The 20,157-nt window shown below is 42.3% G+C and overlaps 1 protein-coding gene across 2 annotated transcripts in view; it reads left to right on the top strand.

The window, feature by feature from the left end:
• Window positions 1-20,157, top strand: part of LOC145338586 (protein FAM107B-like) — a 151,549-nt gene that overhangs the window by 87,515 nt on the left and 43,877 nt on the right. For both annotated transcript variants that reach the window (XM_080182942.1, XM_080182961.1), the window contains exon 2: window positions 4,358-4,421. In XM_080182942.1, the coding sequence (XP_080039068.1) occupies window positions 4,358-4,421 (64 nt within the window). The remainder of the gene's footprint in view (window positions 1-4,357; window positions 4,422-20,157) is intronic.

Here is a 20,157-nt window from a genome sequence, read left to right as displayed (position 1 = left end):
ACATAGCTGTTCCTCACTTTCCCCTTGGCAGTTGGGTGGCCTATAGTAAACCCCCAACATTATGACTATACCTTTCCTATTTCCTGAGCTCTACCCATATTGTCTCGCTGTATGAGCCCTCTGAGGTGTCCTCTGGGAGTACAGCTGTGATACTCTCCTTAACTAGTAGTGCAACTCCCCCATCCCTTTTACATCCCCCTCTATCCCGCCTGAAACATCTGTATCCTGAAATGTTAAGCTGCCAATCCTGTCTTTCCCTGAACCAAATCTCTGTGATGGCAACAACATCATAATTTCTAGTGCTAATCCAAGCTCTAAGTTCATCTGTCTCACCTGTTACACTTCTTGCATTGAAACAAATGCACTTCAGTCCACCACACCCTCTCCGATTGGCAATCTCACCCTGCCTGCTGTTTCTCTGAGTCTTACTGGCCCTACTCTCTGGTTCCCCTTCAGCTAATTCACCTTTGCTTTGGTTCCCACCCCCTGCCAAACTAGTTTAAATCCTCCCGTGTGACTCTAGCAAACCTACGGACAGAATATTTATGCCCTTCCAGTTTAGATGCAACCTGTCCTTCCTGTACAGGTCCCATCTGCCCTGGAAGAGATCCCAATGGTCCAGATATACAAAGAACAAAGAACAACCCAGCATGGGAAACAGGCCCTTCGGCCCAACGAGCCCGCACCGCCGCATCACCCTACACCTATCCTACCCTGCGTGTCTACGAATAGAACCCCTAACTTAGCCAGATTCAGAGGAGAATAGTGTCAATTTAGTAAACCAATCAGCCTAAGAGCACATCTTTGGGGTGTGGGAGGAAACCGGAGCGCCCGGAGGAAACCCACGCAACCACAGGGAGAATGCACAAACTCCCACAGACACAGGCCCAAATCCATGTATCTGCACAGCTAGCAGTGATAGTCACCGAGCTGTTGCGGCGCCTGTCTATCGGCCCAGGATCAAGCACACACACCGACACGAAGTACTAGGCCACTCCCGGAACCTCCAGGAGCAGCCCACGCACGACCCACCGTGTGCATGCCCCTCGTTTGACAACGAGGTGGACCTCCACCTGCGGAATAAAAAGACAAAAACGTTAACTTACAAGTCTGCACTTCCGGTGTCTCCCGAGGCTCTGACCCTATTTAATACCCCCTACTATAACCCTCCATCCTCGTTTCACTCATGTGTCTGTCTAATTGAACCTTAAACGAGTCCAACGTTCCTGCCTCCACCACCCTCCTCGGTAGCGCCTTCCATACCCCCACAACTCTCTGCGTAAAGAACCTTCCTCTCACATCCAAATTATACCTCTCCCCCCTCACCCTTAAATCATGACCTCTCGTATTTGTACCCAGTCTAGGGAGCAGTCTCTCACTATTGACTCTATCTATTCCCTTCAGTATCTTATATACCTCTATCATGTCCCCCCTCAACCTCCGTCTTTCCAAGGAGAAAAGTCCCAGTTTCTCCAACCTTTCCTCATACCCCAGCCCCTCCATGCCAGGCAACATCCTGGTAAACCTCCTCTGAACCCTTTCCAGAGCCTCCACGTCCTTCCGGTAGTAAGGTGACCAGAACTGGACGCAGTACTCCAAATGCGGTCTAACCAACATTCTATACAACTGAAGCATTAGATGGCAGCTTTTATACTCTATACCCCTACCTATAAAGGCTAGCATTCCATAAGCCTTCCTAACAACCTTCTCCACTTGTGTCACAACCTTCATGGATTTGTGAACCTGCACTCCCAGGTCCCTCTGTATGTCTATACTCCTAATCGGTCTACCTTTTATCACATAGCTCCTCTCTGCATTATTCCTTCCAAAATGCATCACCTCGCATTTGTCAGGATTAAATTCCATCTGCCACCTATCTGCCCAATGCACCAACCTATCTATATCCTGTTGTATCACCTGACATTCCACTTCAGTACCCACCAACCCTGCCATCTTGGTATATCTGAAACCCTCTCGCCTACACCAGCTGTTTAGCCACATGCTGAGCTGCGCTATCTTTCTATTCCTAGCTTCACTAGCATGTAGCACAGGGAGTAATCCTGAGATTACAACCCTAGAGGTCCTGCTTTTTAACTTTCTACCTAACTCCCTAAACCGTGACTGCAGGACCTCATCACTCTTCCTGCCTATGTCATTAGTACCATCATGTACCTTGACTTCCAGCTGTTCACCCTCTCCCTTCAGAATGCTTTCTGCCCGTTCAGAGACATTCTGGACCCTGGCACCAAGAAGGCAACATACCATCCTGGAGTCTCTTTCACGTCCACAGAAATGCCTATCTGCACCCCTAACTATAGTCTCCCCTTTAACTATCACTCTACTTCTCTTCATCTCTCCCTGCTTAACAACAGAGCCAGTTGTAGTGCCACTGCTTTGGCTGCTGCTACTGGTATCCCCTGATAGCCCATCTTCCCCAACAGTATCCCAAAATAGTACACTTGTTAGAGAGGGGGATGACCACAGGGGGCTCTTGCAGTGACTGCTTGCCCCTTCTGGTGGTCACCCATCTATCTGCCCGCACCTTCAGTGTGACCACACCTCTAAAGCTCCTATCTATGACGCTTTCCGCCTCCTTCATGCTCCTAGGTGCATCCAGCTGCTGCTCCAACCTATCCATGCAGTCTGGAAGGAGCTGCAATTGGGTGCACTCCTTGCAGACATAGTCGCCGGAGACATTGGAAGCTTCACAGATCTTCCACATCTCATGTGCAGTACTAACCCCCACTGACTGACATTTCAAACACCAACTAAATTATTTGAAAAAGCGTATAGAATTCTTAACTTCACTTTTACCATCTCACACTGGCCTTCTTTTTGGTTAGATGAGGAGAGAGGGAAACGCTAATTAGTGTTTCGAGCTTACCATTCCTTGACACCAAATCTTCTGCTTCTCACTTCTTGGTAAAAGGTGCTGGTCCAACTTCTCCCAGAATATATCAGTGAAGTCCTTCAGCCGATTCTACTGGATTCATACCGAGGGCCCATTCTCTGTAAGCGTAAGGAATATGTTCAAGCATTTCACCTTCTTTTGAAGTACTCAGGAGTTTGGGAAGCCTATTGTTCCCTGTTGCTTTCTGCCAGAGTCAACTTGCCAACCAATCAGCACCTTTTTCTCCTGTAGTGTAAATTGTTGTGATCATTTAAAATTTGGCATTCTTGCCTTTGTCCTGATGAGTACAAGACCAAAAGCTTCAGCAACATGTTTCTCTTTTCAGCACTATTGAAATGAGGTATCTGTTGCAAACTCACATTCCTTCCTCTTTGCTACATCTTGTTCAAAGCCAATGATCAGTGATCATAAATAGACAACATAGGCCTCGCATTTTTAAGTCTGCAATTTAGCCACTTGTATTGTACTTTTCAAAACAAAAACTGATTACAGCCATCTAAAACTCTTTGCGCTCAAGACAAATCCACTACAGTTGCTATCTACCAGCTACACATGCACAATGCTGATGAGAAAATAAGCCCAATATCTTTGGAAGAAGAACATGTGGGAGGTTAATTATTTGACTATCATTTGAAGTGTTAATTATTTGACTATCATTTGGGCCTTGAGTTATTCTAAAGAGATGTGGGATAAAGCTAACTGAACCAACCATCCCTCTATCTATCCAGAACAAAATGTTAATTTAACGTGTACGATGATTTTCTCAAAACGGGAAAGCAAGATCAGGTGCCAGTTTTTGTGATTACTTGTACAGCATTGGTAGTGATTCCTTCAACAGCAATGAAACAGACATGTTTTGTTCAGTAGTATAACTATACTGTAAACTTACATCTGGATTATATGGCCTGATACATATCATATACATATTTCTAATAAATACACCAGGAAGGAATGAATTCAATTTAAGAACATCTATAGTTGTTCCCATTCCATATTTTAGTGGATGTGATCTCAGAGCAGACACAAAGTGAACAATTAAACAATTGTCATGTTGTCTACATTATTGGTTGTAATGAAGACAATCCTGATTAAGTTTCTTGTCATAATCACAAGATGCACAGGTTCATTTTCCAAGCTTGCTTTTCTGGCAAGTAACTTGGCCCACTCATATACATTTCAGAAAGTCATGAGCACATTTCATCACTGCTGTTCTGCGGAGGAGGGAGTCATTCTATACTTTTCATTCAAGTTGAAGAATTCTCTTAACTAGAGCAGAAACTACTGAAAACATTACATATTTGGCAGAATAGATGTGGCAATTTTTTTTAAAAAATTACATTTTTGCTTTTTGGGGAGAAAATAAATTTAGTTCCCGAAAACCAACTCAGCCAAACTACCAATATATATATGCACGTCCATCAATATTTTTCATTTTTTTTCTTGCAGAAAGAATATTCTTTACAATCCAAGTCACAAAGTGAAAATAGACAACATATACTGAATGGCTCGGGTAAGCTCTCATTCTTAGTTATATTAAATCCAACTGGAACAAAAATATATAAGTGCAAATATTCAGACCGATTTTGGATCCAGATTAGAAATTATAATGAAATTAGACTAAATTAAGTGAAACACATCAGATAACAACTGTCTAGAATTCAACTGATTGGCTGTAGCAGGTTATACCTCAGAACCAGTGAGGACCCCTTCAAGATATCATATTGAACTACAAATAATCAAGAGGATGTTTGAATAAATTAACAATCGATATGCAAGTTGACAACATTGTAGTTTGAAATACAAAACTTCAAAGTAAGCAATACACTTAAGTGTGGAATTTGCATGTTGCTGTTTCTGTAACTTCACTAAAACTGCAGGTTACCCGCATAATGGGGCCCACTCCATTGTTCTGCAGAGAGGGGAGCAGCTCTGAGTGAGTCCCAAGCCAAAATAAAACTTACACAAAGGCCAGAACTTTACTGCCCTGCCCACCACGGGAATCAGAGCGGGCAAGGGGCAGACCATGGAAAGGTTTGTTGATCTTGGGCAGGATTTTATGGTTTTGGGATGAGTGAGGCCGTAAAATCCCACCCAAAATGTCTATCTGTTCTCAACTAGTAGCCTTCAATCGTGTCCTACTTTCAAACGCGCAGGAAAGGCATCTGTTAATAGTTGGGCAAACAATGGAGGAAGTTTGATGTATGTCATTCCAGCTTTATATTGTACCTTTCCAAAGGCGAAGGGTATTGGCCAGTTGGCCAGTGCTTGGCCCATTTTTGAAAGTTATGTCAGAAACGAGGCTACCTATGCACAATTAGAGTATTGTAACTGCAGTCATCACCAAATGTCTAATAATATCCAACCCCTTCATTATTGTCACATCGGTGCTTCAGTGCATTCATGCTATAACATTCCTCAGCAGATATATGAATTACAAAGAGCACAACATTCATTCTCCAGCTCTATTGGAGGTCTTGTAAGCTAGCCATGCTTAAACATCTCTTGCACGACTTTACACCAATTAAGTTATTTCCTCTTTAATACTTAGGACAACAAGAAAATTGACTGAAATCACAGGAATTAATATGCAATAACATTTCTCCTTTCACTTTGTAGACAAGAAGATCAGAATTTTTTTGTCTATTGTTTTACATGATGATTTGCAGTACTTCATTTTCAAGGAAACAGCTTTCAAAGCTTATGTAATACTGAAACAGTTTTTGGGGACGATGTAAAATCTGAAAATAATTCATAATCCCACTATTTCCAACATAGATCTTCTCTAATAAACTTAATAACCAAAGCATAAGCTTTTGTCAGTCCTGCAGTGAACCATGGATGCTGACTGCACATGAGGTGACATGTCCAGACAGATCTCCTCAAACGAATCTCATTCCTCCACTTTCTCCCCATTTTCCTCTGCTTCAGCTAGGAAGACTTATTATATCTCTTCATTATCATATTCATCATCAAAGCCATGCAATAAGGTACTATCTCACCAAGTGCTACAGTCATTGTAAAGATGTGCTGGTTAGGTGCATTGGCCATGCTAAATTCTCCCTCAGTGTACCCAAACAGGCACTGGAGAATGGCAACTAGAGGATTTTCACAGTAACTTCATCATAGTGTTAATGTAAGCCTACTTGTGTTTAACAAATAAACTTCAAAACTTTAAGTTTGAATAGTACAGGACTTGGAAGTTTCTGCTGTGGTTAGAATCATTAGTATAGCCTTTGGCACTGCCTCATACATCCACATTCCACAAGCTCAGTGGGAGTTTCAGATGCTTCAGATACAAGTTATTACATGGCTCTGAATTTGTTCTCAATTTTGTCTTGCTGCAGTGCTAATGTGAGCTGTGTGTGAGGATTCAGTTTGCCTTCCAAAACACATGCAATACAGTCCACTGTAGACAGCTGCAATAGAAGAGTACCAAATGTTGGTGGTTGTTTACTGCGTACATTCCTTTTCTTGAAAAACTCCTATTTCTGACACTTGCCTTGCTATCCTTACTATCGATTTCTATGCATACATCTCACAAAGATATTCAATCCCATTCACCCAAAAGAGCGAAAGAGTTTAAAAGTTAACAGTTCCCAGAGAAGATGGTGCTGGGACTTCTTGGTGGCATGCTGGCACACTGGTTAGCACTGCGGACTCACAGTGCCAGGGACACAGTGGTTAGCAGAGCTGCCTCACAGCGCCAGGGACACAGTGGTTAGCAGAGCTGCCTCACAGCGCCAGGGACACAGTGGTTAGCAGAGCTGCCTCACAGCGCCAGGGACACAGTGGTTAGCACTGCTGACTCACAGTGCCAGGGACACAGTGGTTAGCACGGCTGCTTCACGGTACCCGGGACCCAGGTTCGATTCCAGCCTTGGGTTGCAGTCTGTGTGGAGTATGCATGTTCTCCCCATATCTGCATGGGTTTCCTCTGGGTGCTCAGTTTCCTCCCATAGTCTGAAAGATGTGCTGGTTCAGTGCATTGGCTATGCTAAATTCTCCCTCAGTGTATCTGAACAGGTGTGGAGTGTGGCATCTAGGGGATTTTCACAGTAACTTCATTGCAGTGTTAATGTGACCGTAACAAATAAACTTTCAACTTGAACTGATGCCATCCAAGTGATGAAAGTGCAGTTAGGTAGAGAGAGCCAAGGTTTTTGACCCATCAGTGAAGGAATAGCAATGTATGCCCAAGTCAGGATCTTGTGTGATGTGGCAGGGAACTCAAGAGGTAATGTTGTTCCAGTGCTCCTGCTGCTTCCTTTTTCCAGATGCTGGAGATGCTGATGAAGCAGCCATACAGGTTGCTGTGGAGTATCCTGTAAATATTGCACATTGCAAAATGGTGCATCGACAGTACAGCTGATGGGTCTTAAAGAATTAATGGATGAAGTTCTGGTCATGCAGAGCGCTTCTTCCTGAAAGGCGTTGAACTTGATAAGTAATGTTGAAGCTGCACCCATCCGAACAAGTGACCAGTATTCCACCACGTTCCTGACTTATGACTTGTATGTGTTATAGAGTCATAAACTCAGAGGTTTACAGATGGAAGCAGGCCCTTTGGCCTAACTTGTCCATGCTGCCCTTTTTTATAAACCCCTAAGCTAATCCCAATTGCCCACATTTGCCCCATATCCCTCTATGCCCATCTTACCCATGTAACTATCTGAATGCTTTTAAAAAGTCAAAATTGTACCCATGTCTACTACAAAAGTTGCAACTTGTTCCAGACACTCACCACCCTCTGTGTGAAAAAACTGCCCCTCTGGACACTTTTGTATCTCTCCCCTCTCACCTTAAACTTATGCCCTCTAGTTTTAGACTCCCCTACCTTTGGGAAAAGATATTGACTAACTAGCTGATCCGACCCCTCATTATTTTATAGACCTCTACAAGATCACCCCTCAGCCTCCTACGTTCCAGAGAAAAAAGTCCCAGTCTCTCCAGCCTCTCCTTATAACTCAATCCATCAAGTCCCAGTAGCACCCTAGTAAATCTGTTCTGCACTCTTTCTAGTTTAATAACATCCTTTCTATAATAGGGTGACCAGAACTATACACAGTATTCCAAGTGTGGCCTTTACCAATGTCTTGTACAACTTCAACAAGACATTCCAGCTCCAGTACTCAATGTTCTGACCAATAAAATCAAACGTGCTGAATGCCTTCTTCACCACTCTGTTCACTTGTGACTCCACTTTCAAGGAGCTATGAACCTGTACCCCTAGATCTCTTTATTCTGTAACTCTCCCCAGTGCCCTACCATTAACTGACTAAGTCCTGCCCTGGTTCAATCTACCAAAATGCATCACTTCGCATTTATCTAAAACTCCATCTGCCATTCGTCAGCCCACCGGCCCAATTGATCAAGATCCCATTGCAATCTGTGATAATTTTCTTCATTGTCCACTACGCCACCAATCTTGGTGTCACCTGCAAACTTAATAATCCTGCCTCCTATATTCTCATCCAAATCATTAATATAAATGACAAATAACAGTGGGCCCAGCATTGATCCCTGAGGCACACCACTGGTCACAGGCCTCCAGTTTGAAAAACAATTCTCTACAACTACCCTCTGGCTTTTGTCAAGAAGCCTATTTTGTATCCATTTAGATATCTCACCCTGGATCCTGTGAGGTTTAACCTTATGCAACAACCTACCTAAAATGACTGCAACTTTCTCTGCAAGTTGTGCACTACGATCATAGAATCACAGAATCCCTACTGTGCAGAAGAGGCCATTTGACCTATCCAGTCTGCACCAACTCTCTGTCACAGTATTTTACCCAGTTCCTCTCCCCCATCCTATCCCTGTAACCCCTCACATTTACCATCCCTCCAGAGTACATGTTTTGGGACATTAAGGGGCAATCCAATGAACCTGCACATCTTTGGACTGTGGAGGAAACCAGAGCACCTGGAGGAAACCCACACAGACATGGGGAGAATGTGCCAAATCCTCACAGACAGACACCCAAGGCCAGAATTAAACCCAGATCCTGGAGCTGTGAGGCAGCAGCGCTAACTACTGTGCCACAATGCCACCCTACAATGGATGGCACGGCGGCACAGTGGTTAGCACTCCTGCCTCACATCACCAGAGATCTGGATTCAATTCCAGCTTGGGCCACTGTCTGTTTGGGGTTTGCACATTCTCCCCGGGTCTGTGTGGGTTTCTTCCAGGTGCTCTGGTTTTCTGCCACCGTCCAAAGATGTGCAGGTTAGGTACCTTGGTCATGGTAAATTAGCCCTTCGTGTCAGAGGAACTGGCAGGGTAAATACATGGGGCTACAGGAATAAGAGCTGCAAATGAGTGTGGTCAGTGCAGACTCGCTGGGTCAAATGGCCTCTTTCTGCACTGTCGGGATTCTCTGATTCTAATGTTCAACGGTACTGCGGTAGCACCCCATAATAAGCCCTATCATTTCCTGAGTTAAGGTTTACAAAAACTAAAAGTTTCAGTTTTATGATGAAAGCAGATATTTCTTTTCTCATATGTCTAATTTCCATAAGTAAATAATAAATCTTCTGACTTTAATAAAAACAATCTTAAAAACAATAAATTAAAAAACGATATTTAAATGTTTCCAAAGATTTGTCAACATAAACGAAAGCAGTGCATTCTATTTGTGTACTAAATAATATGGATTTTCAGAAGGCGTTTGACAAAGTACCTCATAAGAGGTTATTGCAGAAGGTCAGGGGACTTGGAGTTGGGGGTAGGGTGTTAGCGTGGATAGAGGATTGGTTGTCAAATAGGAGGCAGAGAGTGGGGGTTAATGGGTGCTATTCGGATTGGCGGATGGTGACTAGTGGAGTGCCCCAGGGGTCGGTGCTGGGGCCTCAGCTTTTTACCATTTATATAGATGATCTGGAGGAGGGAACCGAGTGTAGGGTGTCGAAATTTACGGATGACACCAAGATTGGGGGAACGGCAAATTGTGCGGAGGGTGTGGAGAGTCTGCAGAAGGATCTAGATAGGCTGGGCGAATGGGCCAGGAAATGGCAAATGGAATTTAATGATGGCAAGTGTGAGGTGGTCCACTTTGGTAGGAAGAATGGTAGGAAGGACTATTACTTACATGGCGAAAAACTGCAGCAGGCGACAGTGCAGAGGGACCTCGGGGTCCTTGTGCATGAGTCGCAAAAACCCAGCCTGCAGGTGCAGCAGGTGGTCAGGAAGGCAATGGCCTTCATAGCGAAGGGGATTGAATATAAAAGTAGGGAGGTCTTGCTGCAGCTGTATAGGGCATTGGTGAGGCCGCAGCTGGAGTACTGTGTGCAGTTTTGGGTGCAGCACCTGCACAAAGATATTTTGGCCTTGGAGGGAGTGCAGAGGAGGTTTACTAGGCTGATACCGGAGTTGAGGGGGTTGAGCTATGAGGAGAGGCTGAATAAACTAGGCTTGTACTCGTTAGAGTTTAGAAGAATGAGGGGAGATCTCATTGAGACGTATAAGATGATGAATGGGATGGATAGGATAGAGGTGGAGAGACTCTTCCCGCTCAAAAAAGACAGTAGGACTAGGGGGCACAGCCTCAAGATAAAGGGGAGGTGTTTTAGAACGGAGTTGAGGAGGAATTTCTTCACTCAAAGGGTGGTGAATCTCTGGAATTCTCTACCCGTTGAAGTGGTGGAGGCTGCCTCGCTAAATATTTTCAAGAAGCGGGTTGATGGGTTTTTGATAAGCGAGGGGATTAAGGGTTATGGGGAGAGGGCCGGAAAGTGGAACTGAGCCACGACAGATCAGCCATGATCTTATTGAATGGCGGGGCAGGCTCGAAGGGCCAGATGGCCTACTCCTGCTCCTATTTCTTATGTTCTTATGTTCTTATATGTCGGTGTAAATGACCTAGGAACACCTGTTAAAATCCTCTAATATGGATTCAGACATATCTTTACTTCTATGTATACAGGGGGTGCATGTATGTGGTCCCAGGCTTGCACAGAGGTGTATTGTTTGAATTGATGTGGTAAGATATTTATGAAAGCAATGACACTAAAAGCAGATGTACAAGAGCGTGCAGTTTCTGCTTCCATCACTCACATTGTGCAGACTAGAATGATCTTAACTATTTAAAGGATTTTTTTCTTCTGCTCTCTGTTGATTTTCCCATAACATTAGGGAAGGGCAGAAAATCTACTCCCAATTAACCATTAGGCACACCTTGACACATACCTGAATGACTTTGTCCTTAGCTTTTCCTGCTGTCATGTTTGGAATGCCCATGCCACTCACTACCATCACCTTATATCCTGGCTGAGATTGGCATTTCAAATGAAGGGATCATTAAAATAAATCTTCTTGTTAATTGCTGTCAATAAATTATTGCATCTTTTCAGATTGATGAATTGGTTGAAAACAAAACCAATTTTTTTCCTTAATCTAACCTGAAATGATCCAAATTTCATCTGGTCTTCAAGGATCCTTTGATATCTGATTTTGATTTGATTTGATTTATTATTGTCACATGTATTAGTATACAGTGAAAAGTATTGTTTCTGGCACACTATACAGATAAAGCATACCATTCTTGGAAAAGAAAATGAGAAAGTGCAGAATGTAGTGTTACAGTTACAGTTAGGATGTGGAGAAAGATCAACTTAATACAAGGTGGTCCATTCCAAAGTCTGATGGCAGCAGGGAGGAAGCTGCTCTTGAATTGATTGGTACATGACGTCAGATGTTTGTATTTTTTTCCTGACAGAAGAAGGTGGAAGAGAGAATGTCTGGGGTGCGTGGGGTCCTTAAGTATTCTGGCTGCTCTGCCGAGGTAACGGGAAGTGTAGACAGAATCAATGAATGGGACATTGGCTTACATGATAAATTGGACTACATTCATGACCTTTTGTAGTTTCTTGTGGACCTGGATGGAGCAGGAGCCATACCAAGCTCTGATACAACCAGAAAGAGTGCTTTCTATAGTGCATCTGTAAAAGTTGGTGGGAGTCGTATCTGACATACCAAATTTCCTTAGTCTGCGCATTATTGTCAATGAAACAGATCATGGTCATTTGTGATATGCATGCTACATATATTTTTCATCTTACAACATGCATAACTAATGTGCTTTTCTTGTGCATGAAGTGAATTCTGTTGTTAGAAGAGTTTGAAGGTCAATGGATCAAACCTCAATAAATTAATGCTCTGGCACTTCACCATCTATTTTTAAGCAGAATTTGCAGTACAGTACTGGTGTTTGCAATGCATTTACAAGCCCATTGATAATTTTGTATGTACGCCAAATGTGAAAGTATGCAAACAGAATTCCCCACTAAAACAAATTGCAACATGAACTGTGTATGCAAAAGTGGGCTGTCATTTTGTTCATCTGTGTTTTTTTTATTAGTCACTACTTTGTTTTCTTGAGCCTTAAAGCTGTCCCAAGAGAAAATTGATGTCTTTCAAATTTATCCAGAGCTTAGTGTTTTCCAATTTTTCCCTCCTGATGTTCTCACTGTTCTGTTGTCAAATGTTGAAACTGAAAAATGTAAAAATATCTGGGTTTATAAATGTAAATAACTATTTAAAAATCTCAACTAGTTCTGCTGGGGTGTGCATGATACCAATCATGGATGACTGCAGAAAATGGCAAGACTGGTAATTTATGTTAGCGCAAGAGTTTGCTCCAAACACTCTCTTGAATCCATGAGTGGTAACTCTGTCATTCTGCTGCAAATAACATTGGAGAAATGTGTCTCCACCTGCAGAGAAGCAAGCTAACCTCAGTCAGCTTTGAACATGAGAAACTATCTTAATTCCCTCATTCCTTTCTGGCAAACATAAAATAATTTCACAGTCAAAGTTGTTTTATGGACAGTTTCAATTCTTGAAGCTGCTCTTCTGATTGAGCATGGGCCGCAAGACCCCTGTTTCTGACTAGTAGCATACACAAGGTTCCACCCATAACAGATTGCTTCAGTTATCTCCCAGGGGAAGATGGGTGACATCGTAGCAATCCAGCTAAATTCTAAAAAGAAATTCCTGAGTCATCTCCAGATCTAAATAAGGAAGATATAAAAATCATTGTCCAGCACTCAGTACATATCTCCATTACATTGTCAATAAACTGTCCAGCATCAATGCCTTGTGTTCACGTGGTGCATGTAATATAGGAAACTTCTACTGGAGAAAGGTAGAGGAGAAAGATGCAAAAGTCTGAGATCACTCAATAAATTTCTTCAGTGCTGCAGATGCACCATAGAAAGCATTCTTTCTAGTTGTATCACAGCTTGGTGTGGCTCCTGCTCTGCCCAAGACCCCAAGGAAGGTTGTGAATGTGGCCCAATCCATCACGCAAACCAGCCTCCCTTCCATTGACTCTGTCTACACTTCCCGCTGCCTCGGCAAAGCAGCCAGCACAATTAAAGACCTCACACATCCAGGACATTCTCTCTTCCACCTCTTCCTTCGGGAAAAAGATACAAAAGTCTGAGGTCACGTATCAACTCAAGAACACTTCTTCCGTACTGCTGTCACTTTTGAATGGACTTACCTTGCATTAAGTTAATCTTTCTCTACACCCTAGCTATGACTGTAACACTACATTCTGCACTCTCTCATTTCCTTCTCTATGAACAGTACATTTTGTCTGTATAGCGTGCAAGAGACAATACTTTACATGTGACAATAATAAATCAAATTCATATTCAAATTCAAACCAGACTTTTGAACGGACCTACCATAAATTTGCTGATCTTTCTCGACATCCTATCAATGACTGCAACAATATATTCTGCACCCTCTCCTTTCCTCCTCCCCTATGTTCTCTATGAATGGTATGTTTTGTCTGTATAGCATGCAAGAAACCATACTTTTCACTGTATCCCAATATGTGACAATAATAACTCAAATCAAATGGAGAGAGATGAGGGCATATAGCTATGGTGGCATAATTAAAACAGGAAGTAATTAGCTTCTTTGAAAAGTTGTATTTTAACACCATTTTAAAGTTGAGAAAGAGATTTGGGGATACTGTTTCAGAGCTGGAAGATGAATGGTAAACGAGGGCTGGAAAAACAGAGGATGCGCTCTTGGGCACAGAGTTGCCAGAGGTTGCTGTGGTTGAGAAGTCAACAATTCATCACACAAATAATATGATAGGACAGATGTCAGGGGTAGGTTCTTTACCCAGAGGGTGGTGAGGGATTGGAATGCCCTGCCTGCTGCAGTTGTAAATGCGCCTAGTTTGGGGGCGTTTAAGAGATCCGTGGATAGGTTTATGGACGAGAAGGGATTGGTTTAGGTTAGTGGGTCATTGTTTTGTAACTGGTCGGCGCAACATCGTGGGCCGAAGGGCCTGTTCTGCGCTGTAATGTTCTATGTTCTATGTTGAAATACCGGCATTGGATTGGGGTGGGCACAGTAAGAAGTCTCACAACACCAGGTTAAAGTCTAACAGCTTTATTTGGTAGCATGAGAATAATAAGCAAACAACATGTCATTGATTCAATACTGTTCATATCCCCAGAAGGAGATACTGGATATTCCAAACCGACTTCTCAGATTCAAAGCTATCAGTGATAAATTTTAAAAGGATATATGTAATTTCATTTTGTTGCATTTTATATGCCATTGCCTGACAGTTTTACAAACACAGAAAATGCTGGAAAATCTCAGCAGGTCTGACAGCATCTATGGTGAGAGAATAGTTCTCTGAGATTGCTGAGACCTGCTGAGACTTTCCAACATTTTCTGTTTTTGTTTCAGATACCAGCATCTGCAGTATTTTGCTTTTATCTTAGTTTTACAAATGATGTGGAGATGCCAGCATTGGACTGGGGTGGGCGCAGTAAGAAGTCTCAACTCCAGGTGAAAGTCCAATAGGTACATTTGGAATCACGAGCTTTTGGAACGTTACTCTTTCAGAAGACGAATGGTATACCAGAGTTGGAAAAACAGAGGGTGTGAGCTTGGGCACAGAGGTTAGGAAGCCAACAATTCATCGCAAACAATAAGCAAGCAATATGCTGTTGATTCAATACTGTTCATATCCCTGGGAGGAGATACTACAACTTTCTAAAGTGACTTTTCAGATTCAAAACTTCTGAACAGCGCTCTGAAAGCTCCGGATTCCAAATAAACCTGCTGGACTTTAACCTGGTGTTGAGAGACTTCTTACTGGTTTTACAAATGCATTTGGCCCTAGTAATGTAATCCCACTTCCGAAACATGTCTGTAAGGAAGTAGTTGATTCGTGAATCTAAACGAAGCTAATGGCAAACAGCAGTTTGTTCACCACTCATCAACACTGCACGTGGCCCGGGTCAATTCCAGGCCAAACTCCCGCCCACACAGCACTCTGAATGGACAGAGCGTTTAATGGACTTTCCAATTGGAAAGTTGCCAGAGACTTACGCGCAAACTTTCATTGGTTATTTTGATTACAGATCTTGTGCGCGCAGATGTGAACTGTCTCTTAACGTGTTATTTACTCTCACTCCAATAGTCAGTGACTTAAATTGTTACATTTCGCTTATTTTGAATGAAGGAACAGAGACCTGTACACGTTGATGAAATGTCTTAAACAATGCAAGATTATTTTGTGGTGATTTCCAGGCCATTGAATTTAAATAGTTACGCACATTTCATCAGGTAATTTGTTTTATTGTATCTTGATTGAATACAATCGATGCCTGTTCATTCAACTGTTACACAAAACGTTTCCGTTTATTGCAATGCTGTTTCCCATAGAATCCGATAACACAGGGAAATGCCATTCGGCCTGCGATAGTCTTTTATTTTCGGTCCAGTTTAGTCCCAATGTCATTCTGATAACCTTTTGTATATTAGATATTGCCAAGTACAAAGTTCGTGTGGAATCGGATTTCAACTCCCTTACAGGTAGTGTGTTTTAGACCTTAATTCATTAAAAATTTTCCTTTATCTTCCCTCTTGGTTCTTCTATCAATTATTTTCAATCTAAGGCCTTTGGATAATTGGCCCACTTGCTACAAGAAATAGGGCAACTAGAGAGAAACAATGAACCCCTTCATAATTATGAATATTTTTTATGGGGTCTCCCTTTTTAACTTGCTTTGTTGTAGGAAAACAATCCGAGCCCCTCCAACTTTGCGACAGAACTGACCACGTATTCCTGGTAATATCTAGCCAAACCCTCCTCTCCCCCCAGCCCCCATACCTGATCTGATCTTGCAAGCTGCTTGAAATCAGTAGCAGTAAGTGTAAGCCATTTGGACTTTTGAGCCTGTTTTGCTATTCAGCGGGATCCTGGCTATTATCTACCCTAACTGCACTTGTGCCCACATTACCTTTTCTTCATACCCAAAAATCTATCAATGTCTGCTTGAATGTGCTCAATGACCAAGCATCCACAGCTCCCTGCTGTAGAGAATTTCAAGGATTCACAACCCTTTGAATTAAGAAATTTCTTCTCTTTGCTGACCCCTTATTTTGAGACTCTGACCCAGGTGTTCTAGATTTCCCCAGTCAGAGGAAACATTTTCTCAGCATTTACCCTGTCAAGCCCATTTTATACAATTGAGATTATAATGCTTCTCCATGCTGTTAAATTGTATCTGCCATGTGTCTGTCCATTTTACTAGTTTGTCATCCTGAGGTCTGCTACTACCATGGGACACAGTAGTTAGCACTGCTGTCTCACAGGGCCAAGGACCGGGGTTCAATTCTAGCCGTGGGTGACTGTGTGAGGTTTGCACATGTCCGCATGGGTTCCTCTCATAGTCCAAAGATGTGCAAGTTAGATGCTAAATTGCCCCTTGGTACCCCAAGATGTGTAGGTTAGAAGAGTCAATGGGGTAAATATGTGGGATTATAGGGATAAGGCCTGGCTAAAATGCTCTACTGGAAAATCTTTGGTTCAATGGGCTGAATGACCTTCTACACTGTAGGGTTTCTATGATACCATGCTCACTTATTTATGACATTACATTGCCAAGTTTTGTATCATCTGCAACATTTAAAATTGTACTTCTTGCAAGTCTCAGTTGTATTTATATGTAGCAGAAGATTGAGCCCAAGACTGACTTCAGGACCTTGCTACATATTTCTTGCCATCCAAAAATATCTGTTACACTCTGCCTCCTATTTTTTGTATGCAAATGACCATTGTCCTTTTAATATCACATGTTTCTTTTGAAGTTCGTTATCAATGCATTTTAAAGTCAGTATACATGTGTGCACAACTATCTTGAACTCTTTCTGCAACCTCATTAAATTACTCAATCAGATTAGTCAGATTCAATTTGGCTTTAATCAATCAATCTATTTGTGTTGGCTATAAATGAAAACAGAAAATGCTGGAAAGACTCAACAGGTCTAGCAGGACCTGTGGAGTTGCTGTTCTGAGTCTGTATGGCTCTTCCTCTGAGCAGTGTTGGTTGTATTCTGTGTATCTGTGCTGGCTGTCCAGTATCACTAAATGAACTTCAATCACCACCATCAATAGTCCAGAATGCAACTGGACCAGGTGACTTATTAACTGGGTGCTGCTAGCCTATTTAGCATCTCTGTATCTATACCTATCTTTATCCTGTCCAATCCAGTATCTCAAACTCCTATCCTATATCCCAATATTGCCTCTGTCTTCACAAAATAAAGCATTTATTCAGCATCTAAGTAATGCCTTAAGTCTCTATAAGAACATCTTTTTATTATTTTGGTGCCACTCAGGCTCCATTCCATGCTCGCCTCTGAATCACAGGGTTGCTGGTTCCAGTGTCAATACAAGGCACAAAAATCAAGGCTGATATTTCAGTGTAGTACTGATGGAGGTGCCATCTACTGGATGAGATGCTAAACAGTGTCCCCATCTGCCTGTTCTCATTGTAAAACATCCCATGGTACTATTCGGGGAAGTTATCACTTGTGTCCTGGCCAATATTTGTCTTTCAAACAACTTTACAATGAGCTCTTTATCTGGTTATTATCACATTGTTCTTTGAGAGTTTGCTGATTGAAATTTGGCTGCCACCTTTCCTATATTACAGCAGTGTCTACACTTCAGAACATATTTCATTGTGTGTAAAGAACATAACGTAAGAAATAGGAGCAGGCCATCTAGCCCTTCGAGCCTGCCCCGCCATTCAGTAAGATCGTGGCTGATCTGAAGTGGATCAGTTCCACTTTCTCCCCATAACCCTTAATTCCCCTGTCTGTCAAAAACCTATCTACCCATGACTTAGCGAGGTAGCCTCCACCACTTCAACAGGCAGGGAATTCCAGAGATTCACCACCCTTTGAGTGAAGAAGTTCCTCCTCAACTCTGATCTAAACTGCAACCAACCCCACCCCTCCACCTTATCTTGAGGCTGTGTCCTCTAGTCCTGCTGTCCTTTCTAAGCAGGGAGAATTTCTCTACCTCTACCCTTGGTAGAACATATGCACATTGTGCATATGTTGGCTTTTTGAAATAGCTATCCAATTTAAGTGTTCCTTGCTTTTGCCCCATGAGCCCTGCAAATAATTTCACTTCAAACATTTGTTCAATTCCCTTTTTGAAACTTATTATTGAATCTATATTAGTAGAAAGTACAAGTGACAAACCCATCATAAGTCGTATTTTATGAAAACAGTGGAGAAGAACTAGAGTTTAGTGAATAAAAACAGTAAATGCTGGATAAACTCCACTTGCCTGGAACTCATCTGCAGAGGGAGAAACAGTTAACGTTTCGAGTCCATATAACTTTCTTCTGCAGAACAATTGTGTAGAAGAGTCATATGCGCTTGAAATATCAAGAAGCTCAACTTGTTCATGATTTGGACTTTGCAATCAAAGACATAATTTGTAAATTTGCAGCTGACACCAAATTGGAGGGGATGGTGGCACTGAGAAGGATTGCAACAAATTACACAAGGATAGCACTTAACTTGCAGAAAAGACAAATAATTAACAAGTGACGCTCAATGCAAAAGATGTGAGGTAGGACATTTTGGTAGGAAGAATAGGAAAGTCACTTACTTGGAAGGGAACTTGGAGTTTAATTGCGCCAATTGTTAAAAGTTATGCCATAGCTTAGCAAGGCTTTATTTTGGGGGGGGGGGGGGGGGGGGGGGGGTGGGGAACAAGGATGAGGCTTTATTTCTGGAGGGATAGACTTGAAAAGTAGGGATAGTTTACTAAACCTGTATCGAACCTTGGTCAGAACACACTTGGAGCACTGTGTGCAGTTCTGGTTGCCATATTGTAAACAGAGGCACTGGGGATGGGATTATATCAAAAATACTTGGGTATGCATATCAAGAAATGATTGACAAGGCATGGGTAGTCATAAGGTCACATTTGTGCCAGTCAGAGACAACCCACTCAATTATTATAACCCCTCCGTTCTTGTGCAGCAGACCTACCCATAGTGCTATGAAGATGGTGCCACTACTTTCCCCTGTATGGTCATCTCCACCAACAGTATCCAAAATGGTATATCTGTTGGAAAGGGGATAGCCACAGGGGACTCCTACACTACTTGCCTTCCTCTACTCTGCCTGGTGGTCACCCATGTCCTTTTTGTCTGTTAAATCCTCACCTGCTGTGTGATCACCTCACTGAAAGTGCTATCCACAACTTGTTCAGCATCACAGATGTCCCACAGTGAGTCCACCCTCAGCTTCAGTTGGACATGCTTCCTGTACATGTGGTCATCAGGGACAACTGAAGCTTCCATGATTTGCTGCACAGCACAGCAGAAGCACATCACGTTTGCGAGCTCTCCTGCCATGACTACTCTTAACCCCTTATTTATACCCTTTTCTTTAACAACATTCTCATGTAAGCATTTTTTATGAACTTATCTCCCTTAAGCTAACTTTCCTTCCCTTGCCCTACTTAGCCTACTTATTACTTTATTATAATAACCCTGACTTTGCTTATTTATGCTGAGTCTCAGTTAATCTCCTTTTCCAAAAAGGAAACACAACTCCCTCCCACAGTTATCAAACTGCCACTTTCTGCTCATTGTGCACTCTTGTGCTGGTTGCCCTGAGGCTTTTCTTTATACTCGGGTGTTGGAGAAGAAGGCTATTATCATCAGAAAAGTTTTTCTTAGAGCAGATACAGAGAAAATGTTTATTTTTGGGGAGAAGAGCTTAACTAGAGGCCATCAACATGAGATAATCACCAAGAAATCCAATAGGGAATTCAGAAGCAATTTCTTTACCATAGAGTGGTGAAAGTGTAGAATTGAAGTGGTTAATTAGATTTATTGTCATATGTTTTAGGATAGTGAAGAGTAATGTCTCTTTTACATTATACAGACAAAGCATTC

Source organism: Carcharhinus amblyrhynchos, chromosome 3, assembly GCF_965287045.1.
Source record: "Carcharhinus amblyrhynchos chromosome 3, sCarAmb.v2.hapA, whole genome shotgun sequence".
Lineage (NCBI taxonomy): Eukaryota > Metazoa > Chordata > Chondrichthyes > Carcharhiniformes > Carcharhinidae > Carcharhinus > Carcharhinus amblyrhynchos.
The sequence above is the reverse complement of the archived record's forward strand: the minus strand, read 5'-3'. Positions and strand labels throughout refer to the sequence as shown.